At 46.7% G+C, this 14,200-nt stretch overlaps 1 protein-coding gene across 1 annotated transcript in view; it reads left to right on the top strand.

The window, feature by feature from the left end:
* The window catches only part of rnd2 (Rho family GTPase 2), a 47,824-nt gene extending 38,380 nt beyond the window's left edge, over window positions 1–9,444 (top strand). The window contains exons 3-5 of the mRNA XM_024135357.2: window positions 2,605–2,714; window positions 5,305–5,439; window positions 9,033–9,444. Coding sequence (XP_023991125.1) covers window positions 2,605–2,714; window positions 5,305–5,439; window positions 9,033–9,302 — 515 coding nt within the window. The 3' untranslated portion in view covers window positions 9,303–9,444. The remainder of the gene's footprint in view (window positions 1–2,604; window positions 2,715–5,304; window positions 5,440–9,032) is intronic.
* The last annotated feature ends 4,756 nt before the right edge of the window (window positions 9,445–14,200 follow it).

Here is a 14,200-nt window from a genome sequence, read left to right as displayed (position 1 = left end):
TCTCTGTTTCCTCTGAAGGTTTCTGTGACTAGGACCCTAAGGCCGTGCCCCGTTCGGCCTTGTCAATCATGCGTGTTCTGTAGATTTGAACTGATGATTTGTCCCCCAAGGATGACCTGGTTGATTCCCTGTCCCCCCCCCGCTCCATCTTTGTTCTCAATCCTCTTGCTGCTTTGGCCCTAGCCTATCAGCCCAAGTGGTGAAAGAAGTCATCTTAAAGTATTTCTTTTGTGTTGCCCCTCTCCTCCTCTCCACTCACCATGTGATAGTTTCCTAATGACTGACTTCCTGCTGCTGGGAGAACTGCTTCTTTTCTGAGATACAATCCCCGGCTCTGTCTGGGACCCCACTGTTTTGTATTTGAGATGTCACTCTGTTCTGTGTTACTCTGTTGCTCTGTTGAACAGCAGGACGGGAGAAACAGGAAGAGTGAGCTCTGGCTGCAGAAGCTAAACGAACGAACGTCTAACAAACTTTTCAATGGCTATATGAAAAAGAAGACATTTGCGAAAGCTTCCTTCCGGTGCACTCGTAATCTCAAGCGTGCAAAGGCCAAACCTCGCACATGCACATTCTCTCTCGCTGAAGGGTAGCAGCCTTTGACCCTTTAGGACAGGGGGCCTGTTGCATTGTCCGGTGAGGGGATGGCTCAGGTCAGGGCAGGGCGGCTAGCTGAATGTTTAGGGTTATGCACCGCGTGCAGCCATTGTGCAGGCCTCAKTCCACCACAAACAAAGAGAACATAGCACTGCTAAAACAGGCGCAACTACCATTGTGTCCAGCCCAATTCACTGGCACAGAAAGCCTGTACAGCTTCAACAGCCTACCATGGCATTATGTGAGGCCATGTACAGTAACAATGTCTACATCACTCTACTCTACATGCCAGACATCAGGTACAGGCTGTTTGTATAGGCTTCTACTGCTCTAACTTGGTGACATTTCAGTTGACATTTCAGGTTAAAATCTAGTCTACGTCTTTATTCTCCCCTGTTTTATATTCTCTCTCTCTCTCTCGCCAGTCTGTCTCCTAACAAAAGCAATAGCAGAGTCAGATTCCTCGTGTCCATTCCAACAAGTTTATGTCGCCATGCTCTAGAGGGATGTAGGCTTGTGTTGCCTATATCTCAGGGGAGGCAGGAAGGAACCACAGCCACATCCCCAGCAAGGATCCCTCGGAGCCCAGGGAGTTTTACAAGCCTCCTAATGAGAGCAGTAGGGGAATGGAGAGAGGCGAGAGAGGGGATGAGAGAGGGGGAATGGGGAGAGGAGAGAGGGGGAATGGAGAGGGAGAGAGGGGGAATGGAGAGGGGAGAGAGGGGAGGGAGAGAGGAGAGAAAGGGAATGGGAGAGGAATGGGAGAGGAGAGAGGGGAGATGGAGAGAGGAGAGAGAGGGAATGAGAGAGAGAGAGAGGGGGAGGGAAAGAGAGAGGGGGAATGGAGAGAGAGGAGAGAGGGGGAATGAGAGGGGAGAGAGGGGAATGGAGAGAGGAGAGAAGAATGGAGAAGGGAATGGGAGAGGGAGAGGAGGAGAGAGGAGAGAGAGGGGGAATGGGAGAGAGAGAGAGAGGGGATGAGGAGAGAGAGGGAGATAGGGGGGAAGGGAAGAGAGGAGAGAGGGGGAGGAGAGAGAGGAGAGAGGGGGATGGAGAGAGAGGAGAGAGGGGAGGAGAGAGGAGAGAAGGGAGGAGAGAGGAGAGAGGGAAGAGGAGAGAGGGGAAGGAGAGAGGAGAAGAGGGGAGAGAGGAGAAGGAGAGAGGGGGAAGAGAGAGAGGAGAGAGGGGAATGGAGAGGAGAGAGAGGGAGGAGAGAGGGGAAGGAGAGAGGAGAGGAGGGGGAAGGAGAGAGGAGAGAGGGGTAAGGGAGAGGAGGAGGGGAAAGAGATGCAGAGAGAGTGGAATGTAGAGAGGAGAGAGGGGGAAAGGAGTGGTTGCTGTTCTGCTGTGGTGCCACTCTGCCCCCAAAACGGATAAAGGAACAGAAAAGAGAGAGAGAGACTGAATAGTGAGATGTGTATATGGACAAGATTGATTTCCAAGAGGAGAAGTAGAGTGTCTGTGTGTGTGTGTGTGCGTGCGTGCGTGCGTGCGTGCGTGCGTGCGTGCGTGCGTGCGAGAGAGAGAGAAATCTCAGGAGCGACAGAGAAAGTGAGAGCGAGAAAGCGCTTTGCCCTTTGTACCAGCGACCATTGTCATTTGGGATAGGGATGTAGTATGTGGAAAGGGATCTAGCTCCTCTGCCAGCTACAGTTCATGTGTGTGTGTGCTTATCACAATGCCCCTCCCTACCCCCTACCGCCTCTTAAACTGGGGAAGGGGGAGGGTCACAGATTAAGGACACTCTCCCATCTGCCCACAGCTGTTTAAATCAACAGGTGTTTGAGTGTGTGTGCTGTGAAGCTGTGATACTCCCTGCTGGAATGGTTAAGTGTACAGTATGTTAATGCCCATTTGTTAAACAGCTTCGTCCTCCAGGGTGTACAGAGGCTGCCAAGCGTTCACATTCTATTAGAATCATCTGGGTTGAATGAGGTAAAGGGACCTTACGTAAAGTGTCTAGTGTACTGACTGGGACTAACTGTATGTGTGTCTGTGTGTCCGCAGGTTCCTCGTATTATGACAACGTGCGGCCGTTGGCCTATCCTGACTCAGACGCTGTGCTCATCTGCTTTGACATCAGTCGCCCAGAGACTCTGGACAGTGTTCTGAAGAAGGTCAGTATCTTCCTCTTCCTCCTTTCCCTCACCTTCCTCCTCCAACCCTCCCCCTTCCTCTTCCTCCTCCTCCTCCTCCTCCTCACAACCAGGGTATGTAAACAACATGCCCTGCCATTAGAGAACGTTCTCTATTAACCTTCTCATCCAAACTGTTCTGCCTCCCCTTCTCATATAGAGTTCCCATGCTATCTATAGCCAGCACACATTCTATAGCCAGCACACAATAGAATAATGTCACGATGGGGGTAAGAGCTACCCCCCTTTATCCCCATGAAACAAGCAGGGCTACTTGACCCCTTGACCCCTATTGGAATGAGAGGTCAGACTGGAGAATGAGAGGAGGCCTTGGAGCCCGGTTGGGGTGGGATTTGAAGTGGAGCTCCAGCAATGGCAGATTAGCTATGCAACAACCAATCAAAGAGCAGCTGTTTAATGAGACGGAGTATTTATGTGAATCTGGGCATTTATGGGACTTTCATATTAAATGAGAAGCCAGGACAGATGCTGAGAGTTAATGTTTTTACGGTGGCTTTTGGGTGTGATATGTTGATACTGGGCTTGGGAGGGGAACCAGACAGAGTGTGGTACGGTGTGGAGGTGGGTTGGTGACGTGGTCATGGGAATGTTTTACAGCTATTCTCATGAGAGAGTTTGTGTGCGTCGGTAAATGTGTTACATTACACATATAAAGCAGTCATGTGCGTGTGTGTGCTGTGGTGTGTGTGTGTGTGTGGTGTGTGTGTGTGTGTGTGCTGGTGTGTGTGTGTGGGTGTGTGTTTGTTCCGATTGTTACCAGTCTCACTGCCCTCAGCGGTCTCTCAGTCAGTCCTCCATCTTGAGGCCATGTGTGCCGTCTCTTTGAAGGTCTCCTCCAGTAGCTCAGACCTTGGAGAAGACATTCCCACGGCGGCTCTGTTGACGTGTTTCGTGTCTGAGGGGGCTGTAAAACACGCCCCACCTACAGGCTCTTGAGCTGACCCACACGACACCTTGGTTTACGCCACCCGTCTCAGAGTTCCGCGCCCCCGTCTGTCGACATGGCTTTTGGTTTTCCAACTGAATCCCTTGCGTAGGGGTGCCATGACCCCCTGGACCCCTAGCTGTCGCCTCTTGCGTAATTTTTAAACACCTAGCGGCGAAGGAAACCTGTTGCCATCACCGTCCCAAATTAGGACTCTTTGACCTCTGTGACCTTGCCTGTCACCAAGGGTCATTCAGATAGGAGCGGAGGGGATTGAGAAATGGGGTGAACGTTGATTGGATGGTTATAAAAGAGAATGGGGGATGGAGCATGGGGGGCGTCAAAGGTTGTTTAACTCTTGACGGATGGGCTCACACCCCTGCATTCTGCATTGGCCCTGTTGAATTCAGACATGGTGGATGGTTTGGGGGGTGTTATTTGTATTGTGGGCAGAAGGGAGGCAGAATTTATTTTCCAGCTGAAGCCTGAACGATGACATTTAATGTGTCAGGCTGTTGTTWCAACTGGACTGCACAGGGCTTTCTGTTCTGTCCTCTACCTAAAATACCTCTATTGACTCAAGCCAGCGTGTAGAAAGAAATTAAATTAATCTCATGCCGTTGTATTATATCACACAGAAATCTCTCTCCTCCATTTCTATTGGATTAGTAAGTCTTATCCAAACCACTCAATTGGCAAAGAGAATTTAGAGCACCGATTTAATGGGGGAGCTCATTGAAACAGTTTCCCTATTATTGTGAAATGATAGATTCCTCTGAGGTCTAATCATAGATCTGCGTATTCATCTAACTGCGTGGAGCTATATTGGGAGACTCGCACAAATACACGGGGAACAGAACAGAAGTCTCACAGGAAGACCACGGAAGCAAAGTCATTCATTTACATTCATTTAGACTAATGAGATAACCTAATGTCTATTACAGAGAGATTTAGGTGAGACAAAGAAACGGTTCATCCTCTTTGCTGAACAGGGGCCAGGGTCAACTCTATTCCTCTATGAGCTAAGTGGCCTGGGTAGAGTCCTGGGGGTCGCAGGTCAGGGTAGTTTGGSCCAGAGAATGTAAAGGTCCTCYGTGTGGAGTCATTCCACTGTTTTCATAGGAATGTCCTGCTGGTGAGGTGACCTGACTGATGAGCGCTGCTGGCTATTTACTGATGCTCTGTCTGTCTGTCTTGTCTGTCTTGTCTGTCTTGTCTGTCTGTCTGTCTGTCTGTCTGTCTGTCTGTCTGTCTGTCTGTCTGTCTGTCTGTCTGTCTGTCTGTCTGTCTGTCTGTCTGTGTCTGTCTGTCTGTCCCCGACCCGGATCAAATACTGACCTCGGTCCAATTGAGGTGTGCTTGAGTTGGCTTGGAATTTGCACTTTTGGAACTAATCCATTGGTTTCATAATTTTAACGGGAAAAAAACAAAATAAATTAGAGCTCTAGTATTTGACATGTACAGTATTTGTATTAGGTTTGAACTGTCTGTCTACCTCGCTCTTTCTGTTTATTTGTTAACCTCTGCCTGTCTGTATGTCTGTCTGTCTGTCTGTCTGTCTGTCTGTCTGTCTCTCTCTGTATGTGTCCTTGTTAACATGCTCCTGCCTGTGTGCCCATCCCACAGTGGCAGGGGGAGACCCAGGAGTTCTGTCCCAATGCCAAGGTGGTTCTGGTGGGTTGTAAGCTGGACATGAGGACAGACGTGAGCACCCTGAGAGAGCTGTCCAAGCAGCGCCTCATCCCCATCACACACGAACAGGTGAGCAGACGAAGAGCAGTTCGGAAAGGATGGAGGGATGAAGAAATGAAAGAGTGAGAGAAACACTCTTACATTCCAGAAGCGAAAGGGATGATGCACAACGAAGTGTGTACTTATGGTTTTAAAAAAAGAGAGAGGACTCAATATGTTTAGGAAGCAGCTCAACGCATACGTCAAGTCTATAATGAGACCGTTCATCGGGAGACTGAGTTAGGGATGTAGGAGACAGAGAACGCGCAGAGACGCCAACTAGTAGGTTCCGAGATAAATTCTAAATGATACCGTATAACAGGCGTGACAAGCACAGTTGGAGAAGAGAGAGAGTTAGTTCAGCCATACATACAAGTGTGTAAAGTATCAAACATCATATCACGGATGCACGAATACGTATATCCATTACATCTCACAGAGATACATATGGTTATGGCTCTCTCTTCTCGTTGGCTATGAGGCACTCAGTTGCCTACCATTAGAAAAACTTCACGAAGCAGTACAATTGGTTGCAGTAGGTTAGGCGTTCTGACTCTAATATAGCTGACGCGATGTGAGAGGTTGGATATGTAAAGGGGGTTTATGGGGTGCAGGGGGTGGGGGGTGGGTATGTTAGGATTTATGTCTCAGGGAGTCGAACACATTTTACCCTGAGATTATAAATATTCATGCAGATTTAGGGATTTGTGAAAAGGTTGGAATAAAATAGAACTTTTGACTAAACATAGGCCTTTCGAACCTCGCACCGCATATCCACAGCTCCTGCTTGCAGCCAAGGATCATGTAATGATTGGAGCGCCTGCAGAACCGCTAACCACACATCCTGTTAGCCGAAGGGACATAGGTATGAGGAGCGAACGCTACCACATCCCTGTTAGCCAGGGACATGGTTAAATGATGGAGGGGAAATAGGGAGTGAGGTGATAAACTGGTCAGTGAAATCTGTGAAATAGTACTTTACGTGTTTCCTTTGTTGAGCTCTCCCATGTCTGACATTACACAGAGTAGGACGGGCTGTGGTTTTCAACCCCCAGTACAGCACAGGGAACGCGAGACCCTTTTCCATGGACTTGGCTGTGTGGACTGGCTCTGAACTGGTGCCTGTGGTGGCTGTGTCTGCTGGCTTGTGGGCACGTGCTTCTGGGCTGCTGTGGTGGCTGTGTGTAATCTGGACTGGCTGGGGCTGGCCTGCGGTGGCTGTGGCATGGCTCGTGGCTGTTGACTGCAGGGCGCTGCGGCTCTGGGTGGCGCGGCTGGCTTGAGCTGGGGCTGGCTGTTGCTGGCTGATGAACTGGCTGTGGGCTGGCTGCGGGCTGGCTGTGGCTGGCTGTGGCTGACTGAACTGGCTATGGCTTGGCTGTGGGCTGGCTGTGGGCTGGCTGTGGCTGGCTGTGGGCTGGCTGTGGCTGGCTGTGGGGGCAACAACCAGATCCAGATCCCCCCAAAAAGCAACAGGAAAGAAACAAAGCATGTCAATAAAATAGACAAACCAAAGATAGAGTGGAATACCATTAAGCTCATGGACAATGTTTCAGAGGCTCATGTTAGGGCTATTGTGTTTTTGTTCTACRTCATACTCTATTTCTGTCTGAGGCAGCTACTCTACTGTACTGTTCTGACCTGTCTATAATTGCCAGGGAATCTGTCACATACAGTACAAGCGCCAGGCAGGCTCCCAACAACCAACTTTTGCTGATCTAATCCAATATCCCCCAGCTTGTTATCCTGTTGTTGATCTCAAATTGAATTCCGGTAGCAGAGTTGAGGAGTCACAGGCGAGGTGACCACAGGGTGAACTCTACACATTACACACTAATCTGGCCACGATCTGATAAAGCTTTGCTGCTTGTCAGGCCCATCTCTCCCTCTCCCTTCGTTTCTCTCAACCTTCCTCAATTCCCCCTCTCTCTCTCGCTCTCTCTCTCCCTTCCTTAATCTCTCTCCCTCCCTTAATCTCTCGCCTATCGCTCTGTCTCCCTCCCTCTCAATCTCGCTCTTTCTCGCTCTCTCTCTCCCTTCCTTAATGTCCCTCCCTCTCAATATCTCTCTCTCCTTCCTCACTACCTCCCTTCTCTAAATCGGTGCTTCCACCTAATAGAGACTTTTCCTGTGACTGTGTGACTGTGTAAGGAAGGAGCCTTGATAAGATCACACCAGGCCTGTGGTTCTGAAAGGCCCCATCTGTGTGTGAGTCCGTATAATTCCCAGAGAGGGCCATTGGAGATGTATTGTACTGCCTTCTCATCTGGTACTGCATTAGTGCCGGGCTGTCCCCGTACGACTTTGGGTGTGAAGACAAACCAACGTAAAACAGGGAAACAGACTTAATCCGGACTAGGCATAATCTAATGCAGAATAAGGAGAGATAGCCAGAAATGAGAGGGCAAATACAGTACCATAGAATTATAAACTGAAGCCTCACCCGTTCAATTCATCCTTTCAGTCAGTGAGCTTTGCTAACACTGGGCCTGGGGGGAAGCAGGCAGCACACAGTGCCAGGCAGGCTTTGGACAGCGAGTTAGTTTCTCCTCTCTAGTCTCCAATACATATACATGTACCAGACAGTGGGAGGAAAACTCTGGCCCAATGAGCTCTCTGTGGTGGGCTTTCTGCTCAGTTTAAACAGCAACACCAGAACTTGGCAGGAGAAAGAGGAGAGAGAGGGTGAGAGCCATAGAGAGAGAGCGAGAGAGAGACAGATAGAGAGCGAGACAGACCGAGCGAGAGCCATAGAGAGAGAGAGCAAGAGAGAGACAGAGAGATAGAGACAGAGAGATAGAGCGAGAGAGAGACAGAGCGAGAGAGAGACAGAACGATAGAGAGAGAGAGAGACCAAGAGAGAGACGGAGAGAGCGAAAGAGAGCAAGAGAGTCCGAGAGACAGAGAGAGAGTCATGGATTATTCATTAGATGTAGGGCAGGTTCAACTGTCTGCATTGTAGACATTATGTTTAGACCAGCAGCATCTCTGTATTTTGTATTTTTTTTGTATTTATTATGGATTCCCATTAGCGGTGGCCAAGGCTACTCTTCCTGGGGTCCAGCAACATTAAGGCAGTTTATACAATTTWAAAAACATTACAATACATTCACAGATTTCACAACACGCTGTGTGCCCTCAGGCCCCTACTCCACCACTACCACATATCTACAGTACCAAATCCATCTGTGGCTCCTGCTTGTATCTCACTACAGTAATGTGAGATCATTGGTGCTAGGTTATGGCACATTAACTGTCATGGTACCTCAATAAGAACAGTAGATACTATTCACAACAGCAGGATGTTGTTGATGAGATGATGTTGTTGATGATGATGATGTTCTTGATGTTGTTGTTGATGATGATGTTCTTGATGTTGTTGATGAGATGATGTTCTTGATGTTGTTGATGATGATGTTCTTGATGTTGTTGTTGTTGTTGATGATGATGTTCTTGATGTTGTTGATGTTGTTGTTGTTGATGATGATGATGTTGTTGATGTTGTTGTTGATGATGATGTTGATGTTGATGTTCTTGATATTGTTGTTGATGATGATGTTCTTGACATTGTTGATGATGATGATGGTCTCTAACCCCCTCCCTCCTCTCCTCCCTCCCCTCAGGGTAGTGGGTTGGCCCGTCAGATAGGTGCGGTAGCGTACGTGGAGTGCACCTCCAAGGTGTCGGAGAACAGCGTACGGGACGTGTTCCACATCACCACGCTGGCTTCTGTGCGGCGGCCACACAAGCCTCAGCTGAAACGCAGCAGCTCCCGCCGGGGCCTCAAACGGGTGTCCCAGCTGCCCCTGCCCCCCCTGCCCGGTCGGACTGATACCCTGGATCCTGCCCCTGCCATGCAGAAGGACCGGGCCAAGAGCTGTGTGCTCATGTAGAGACCCACCAAGACAAATATATATATATATATATATATATATATATATATATATAGTACAGTATGATACACAGAAATATATGACAGAAAGAGGAACTCTATTTATTGGTTTTGTTTTGTTCAATTTTATTTTTTAAAGAAATCCTCTAATATTCTCGTTTTGCACTGCTGAGGAACAAGGACAAAAAAAGAAAAAATATGCTTTTGTGTGTGTTTGCGAATCTTTTTGGAGCTGTTTACATTTTTTTKGGGGGGGGGCTGATGGACTGTGAAGTGGACTGGTTCTCGAGACGAAGTCTCAGGGTGGAGTGAGGAGAGGAGGGAAATAGGAAGTGCTGCATGGTCCTGGGGTAGGGTTTGTGGAGTGCATTGACTGGGGGATCAATCCTTAACACAAGGACGGCACAACAGCCATCTTTACTGGATGGCTGGAGGAGAAGACTTTCATTCTGTGGAGAAGGTAGTGGAGGAGTTGAATCAGGAAGATGGAACAAGAAACYTCTCAGTGGACAATGGACATGGTTGCTGTTGCTATGCTATATTGTGTTGATACTTCCTGTTGCCATATATGAGAATAGAAACGTGTACAAAAAAATGCTGAAAAGGGACGCTTATTGAGTGGGTAAATGATGGGAGTAGGTCAGACAGACGGAAATACAGTAGTCAGTTTGACATTGCTTTTGTAACCAGACAGAGTTAACAACATGAAGAATGTGTGGAGTTTTCCTCAGATCATTCGAACCACAAGTGCTTTCTAGAAAAAAGTCACTTTACATATCTGTTTCCGTAATAATTTAACACTGTTCAATGCGTCAACTCAGATCATGTCAACTTGATTCACTGAAGCTATTGCTGTTGTCGTTATGTTAAGATGTTACTTTGTGGGAAATATAGCGGTAAAATGTTAGGGCTATTTTACTGTATTTTCACATACTCTAAAAGTCTAMAATAAAGCAACAGCTTGACTGTAGGGAGAAGAGACTTCCTCTCTGACCCATGTCTCTTCATTGTGTTTGAGAAGACATCAGTGCTGTCAGTCACTAACATTACAAACAGTGCTGCTTGAAAGTATGTGAACCCCTTGTGCAATTACAGATTTTTTTAGTTTTTACCATGAAATCTTCATTTAATCAGAACCAGTCTTTTTGATCTGACATATGTTGGTGTAGAGGAAATCATGCGTGTAGTAGAAGAACAAAATGAAAAAAGAATTACTGCAGGTGCAAAAATAAGTGAACCCCAAGTTGCATTGGTTAAATCAAGCAGGTAAGTAGAATCTGGTGGGTAAACAATTGGGTACCAAATGAACCAATCAAAAGGAGAGATCGTTAGGAAAGAGTTTGGGCAGGATTCTGATAAATAGAGATAAGAAACCTGGTCAGTTTGGTGTTACCCATCCAGGTGAATGCAAAGCGCACCATGCCGAGAGGAAAGGAGATCTCAGAGGACATCAGGACGAGGGTAGCGAGAGCACATCAGTCTGGGGAAGGTTATAAAATCCTCTCAAAAAAGGATTGAGCTCCATCAGTCCACTGTTCTGCAAATAATTTACAAATGGAGAGCATTTAACATGACAGCAATTCGGCCTAGAAGTGGACGCCCTTCCAAAATATCCCCAACAGCCACAAGAACAATAATAAATCARGTGAACGCCAAMCGAAACACAACTTCCAGAGATTTGCAGACCTCCCTTGCTGCATCTCAGGTAACTTGCTCCAACAATAAGAACACTGAATCAAAATGCTATTGATGGTTGGGTTGCTCGGAAGAAGCCTCTGCTGTCAAAAAAGAACCAAACTGCCCATCTTAACTATGCCAGTGACCACCTGGACAAACCTGAAGGTTTCTGGAAGTCCATTCTCTGGACCCATGAGTCCAAAATTGACCTTTTTGGTCACAATCGACACCGCTAGGTTTTGGCGAAAACCCAACACTGCCTACCACCAAAAGAACCGTATCCCAACAGTCAAGCATGGTGGTGGGAATGTCAAGATCTGGGGCTGCTTTGCCTACTCTGGACCTGGACGACTCCACATCATTAAGGGAACCATGAATTCTGAGGTATTACCAGGAGATTCTTGAACAGAACGTCAGGCCATCAGTCAAGGAGCTAAAGCTGGGCCCGAAAATGGGACTTCCAACAAGACAACGACCCAAAGCATTCATGCAAATCTYCCGAAGTGTGGCTCAGCAGAAAGAAGATTTGTGTTTTGGATTGGCCAAGTCAAAGTCCTGACCAAAATCCAATTGAGATGCTGTGGCAATACCTGAAGCGGGCAGTTCATGCCAGACACCCCTCAAACCTCACTCAATTGGCTGAGTTCTGTAAGGAGGAGTGGGCAGCAATCCCTCAAAACAGATGTCAGAGACTGATTACTGGCTATAGGACATGTTTACTCCAAGTTATCTCTGCTAGTGGAGGTGGCACAAGCTATTGACTGAAGGGGTTCACATATTTTTGGACACATCAAATCTGAGTTTCTATTAAATAAACCACTTTTGTTAAATAAACAATGAAAATATTTTTGTTTGTTTGTTTCTGTCATTTACTTGGAATGTCTTTATTACGAATTGGGGTTTAGATAAGGATTTTATGTATATTTTATACCAAMATAATGACCAGCACTGTAGGGTTCACATACTTTCAAGCAGCACTGTAACTAGTCTGTCCCACTGGGCACAGACGTCAATTCAACATCTATTCCACATTGGTTCAATGTAATTTTGTTGAAATGTTGTGGAAACAACGTTGATTCAACCAGTGTGTGCCCAGTGGGTTGTGACCATCTTCTTGCTATTACAGCCCAAACAGATGAATGTTAGCTGGGGGTCCAGCCTGATCTAACTCCCCTATACAGCTCCATTAATTATTCACGCTGTTAAAATKAAGTGCTTTGTAACATCAACTAGTAGCAACTGAGCTGCCACCAACGAGAAGGAGACRAAACCTTAACTTTGCTGGAGTTTTGAAACACATCATCCAGAGATGTTTTGAAACATTACATGGTATGTTGTAACACCCCCTTTTTTGTATTTTACCCCCTTTTTCGTGATATCCAATTACGATCTTGTCTCATCGTTGCAACCCCCCAACAGGCTCAGGAGAGGCGAAGGTCGAGTCATGCGGCCTCCGAAACAATCAGGAGGCCCCGTTGTAACACCTTTTAATCAATTGTTGTGCAACACTTTGCTAGGGACTGAGAGCCTACCGGAAAAGGTTGAAAACACAATTTTTGTGTTTCGAGTTCTGTTTAGTGCAGAATTAGATATCTTCTCTTTTGGTTTAATTTCCTCCCTTTTTGTTGTTGTACTTTTTACCCCTTTTTTCTCCCCAATTGTTAGTTAGTCTCTGCAACTCCCCTACAGACTCAGGGGAGGCGAAGGTTGAGAACCATGCGTCCTCCGAAACACGACCCTGCCAAGCCACACYGCTTGCTTAACTCAGAAGCCAGTCGCACCAATTTGTCGGAGGAAACACCATACAGCTGGCAACCGGTGTCAGCTTGCAGGCGCCTGGCCCGCCACAAGGAGTCACTAAAGTGCGATGGGACAAGGAATCCCAGCCGGCCAACCCCTCCCCTAACCCGGACAACACTGGGCCAATTGTGCRCCGCCTCATGGGTCTCCCGGTCGTGGCCGGCTGTGATGCAGCCTGGGATTGAACCCGGGTCTGTAGTGACACCTTAAGCACTGTGATGCAGTGCCTTAGACCGCTGCGCCACTTGGGAGGCCCCGTTTCCTCCCTTTAAAGCTTCTTAACACTATAATGGTGTTTCAAATCCTGTCTAGTGCAGAATTAGATGACTTCTTCTGGAGTATTTTAAACACTGATTTATGTATCTGATCATTTGCAAGTTTAACCCATTTTGGCAGGCATTGTTGAGCAGTGCTCAATCCACTAGCAGTAACTAGAGGTTTTACAACAAGCATCCTCTAACAACAGAACCACGTGGCAAGATAGGAAGGAGATTAAAAAATACTTACATTTTGAGCAACATATTAAGTTGGTTTTATTCTTCATTTTTTGGGGTAAAATGAAATTAACAGATCACTGAAACGACTTGCATTCATTTTTATTAAGTATATGTTTTTTTTTGTCTTTTGGGTTCAATTCACCACTGAATACGTTTTTCTGTGGATGTGTGGTTGTGTGTAAAATTTTGATGAAATTCCAGTGAAATCTACCATCTTACTGCCYCAGAAGCCGGGTGTTCAATTCCCACTTCCGCCTGTCCCACTTTAACTCCTCGGTCTCCTGTTTTTATTATGTCTAAATAAAGCATTGAAAAAATTAAGGTGGAATTCCAGAAAAAATRTTCTCCACAGGCCCTTATCATCAATCAATATTTAGGYTATAATGCATTTGCATTTCTTAACCATTTGACTGAGAGACAGTCYGAGAAACAGTCCAAGAGACAATCTGAAAAACCAGTATWTGTTGTGTGTTTTGATGCTGCCTTTTTTTACATGCACTGAAACCCCAGAAAGTGTTTTCACAACACTCTCTTAAAAACACCAATATTCAGATCGATTCGGGTGTTTCAGAGTACTTCAATTCTGTTTTGAAACACTTTCTGTGTATCAGAACACTTACATTGGGTTTACATTCAAACACCCTCCAAACACCAGATCTAAGCTCAGGTCTTTTTGTGGTTTCATTACGCAATCATGGTGTTTTGAGTCTTTCTATTTTTACAGTGCACAATAAGCCATGTATCAAACCTCACCAGGTGTTAATCATAAGAGAGTCCAGGCAGATCCCTCTGGTTACTTGTTAGCGCTATGCCTATAAGCATCTATTGGATGTCGTCAAGGTTACCACCACCATCATTGCACTATTCCCTCATCAAAAAGTCAAACAGTCATGCTGCCTTCGAGGTGAGTCAGACTGACAAGGCA

Source organism: Salvelinus sp. IW2-2015, unplaced genomic scaffold (assembly GCF_002910315.2).
Source record: "Salvelinus sp. IW2-2015 unplaced genomic scaffold, ASM291031v2 Un_scaffold351, whole genome shotgun sequence".
NCBI lineage: Eukaryota > Metazoa > Chordata > Actinopteri > Salmoniformes > Salmonidae > Salvelinus > Salvelinus sp. IW2-2015.
Note: the sequence above shows the minus strand (reverse complement) of the source record. Positions and strands in the feature narration are given on the sequence as shown.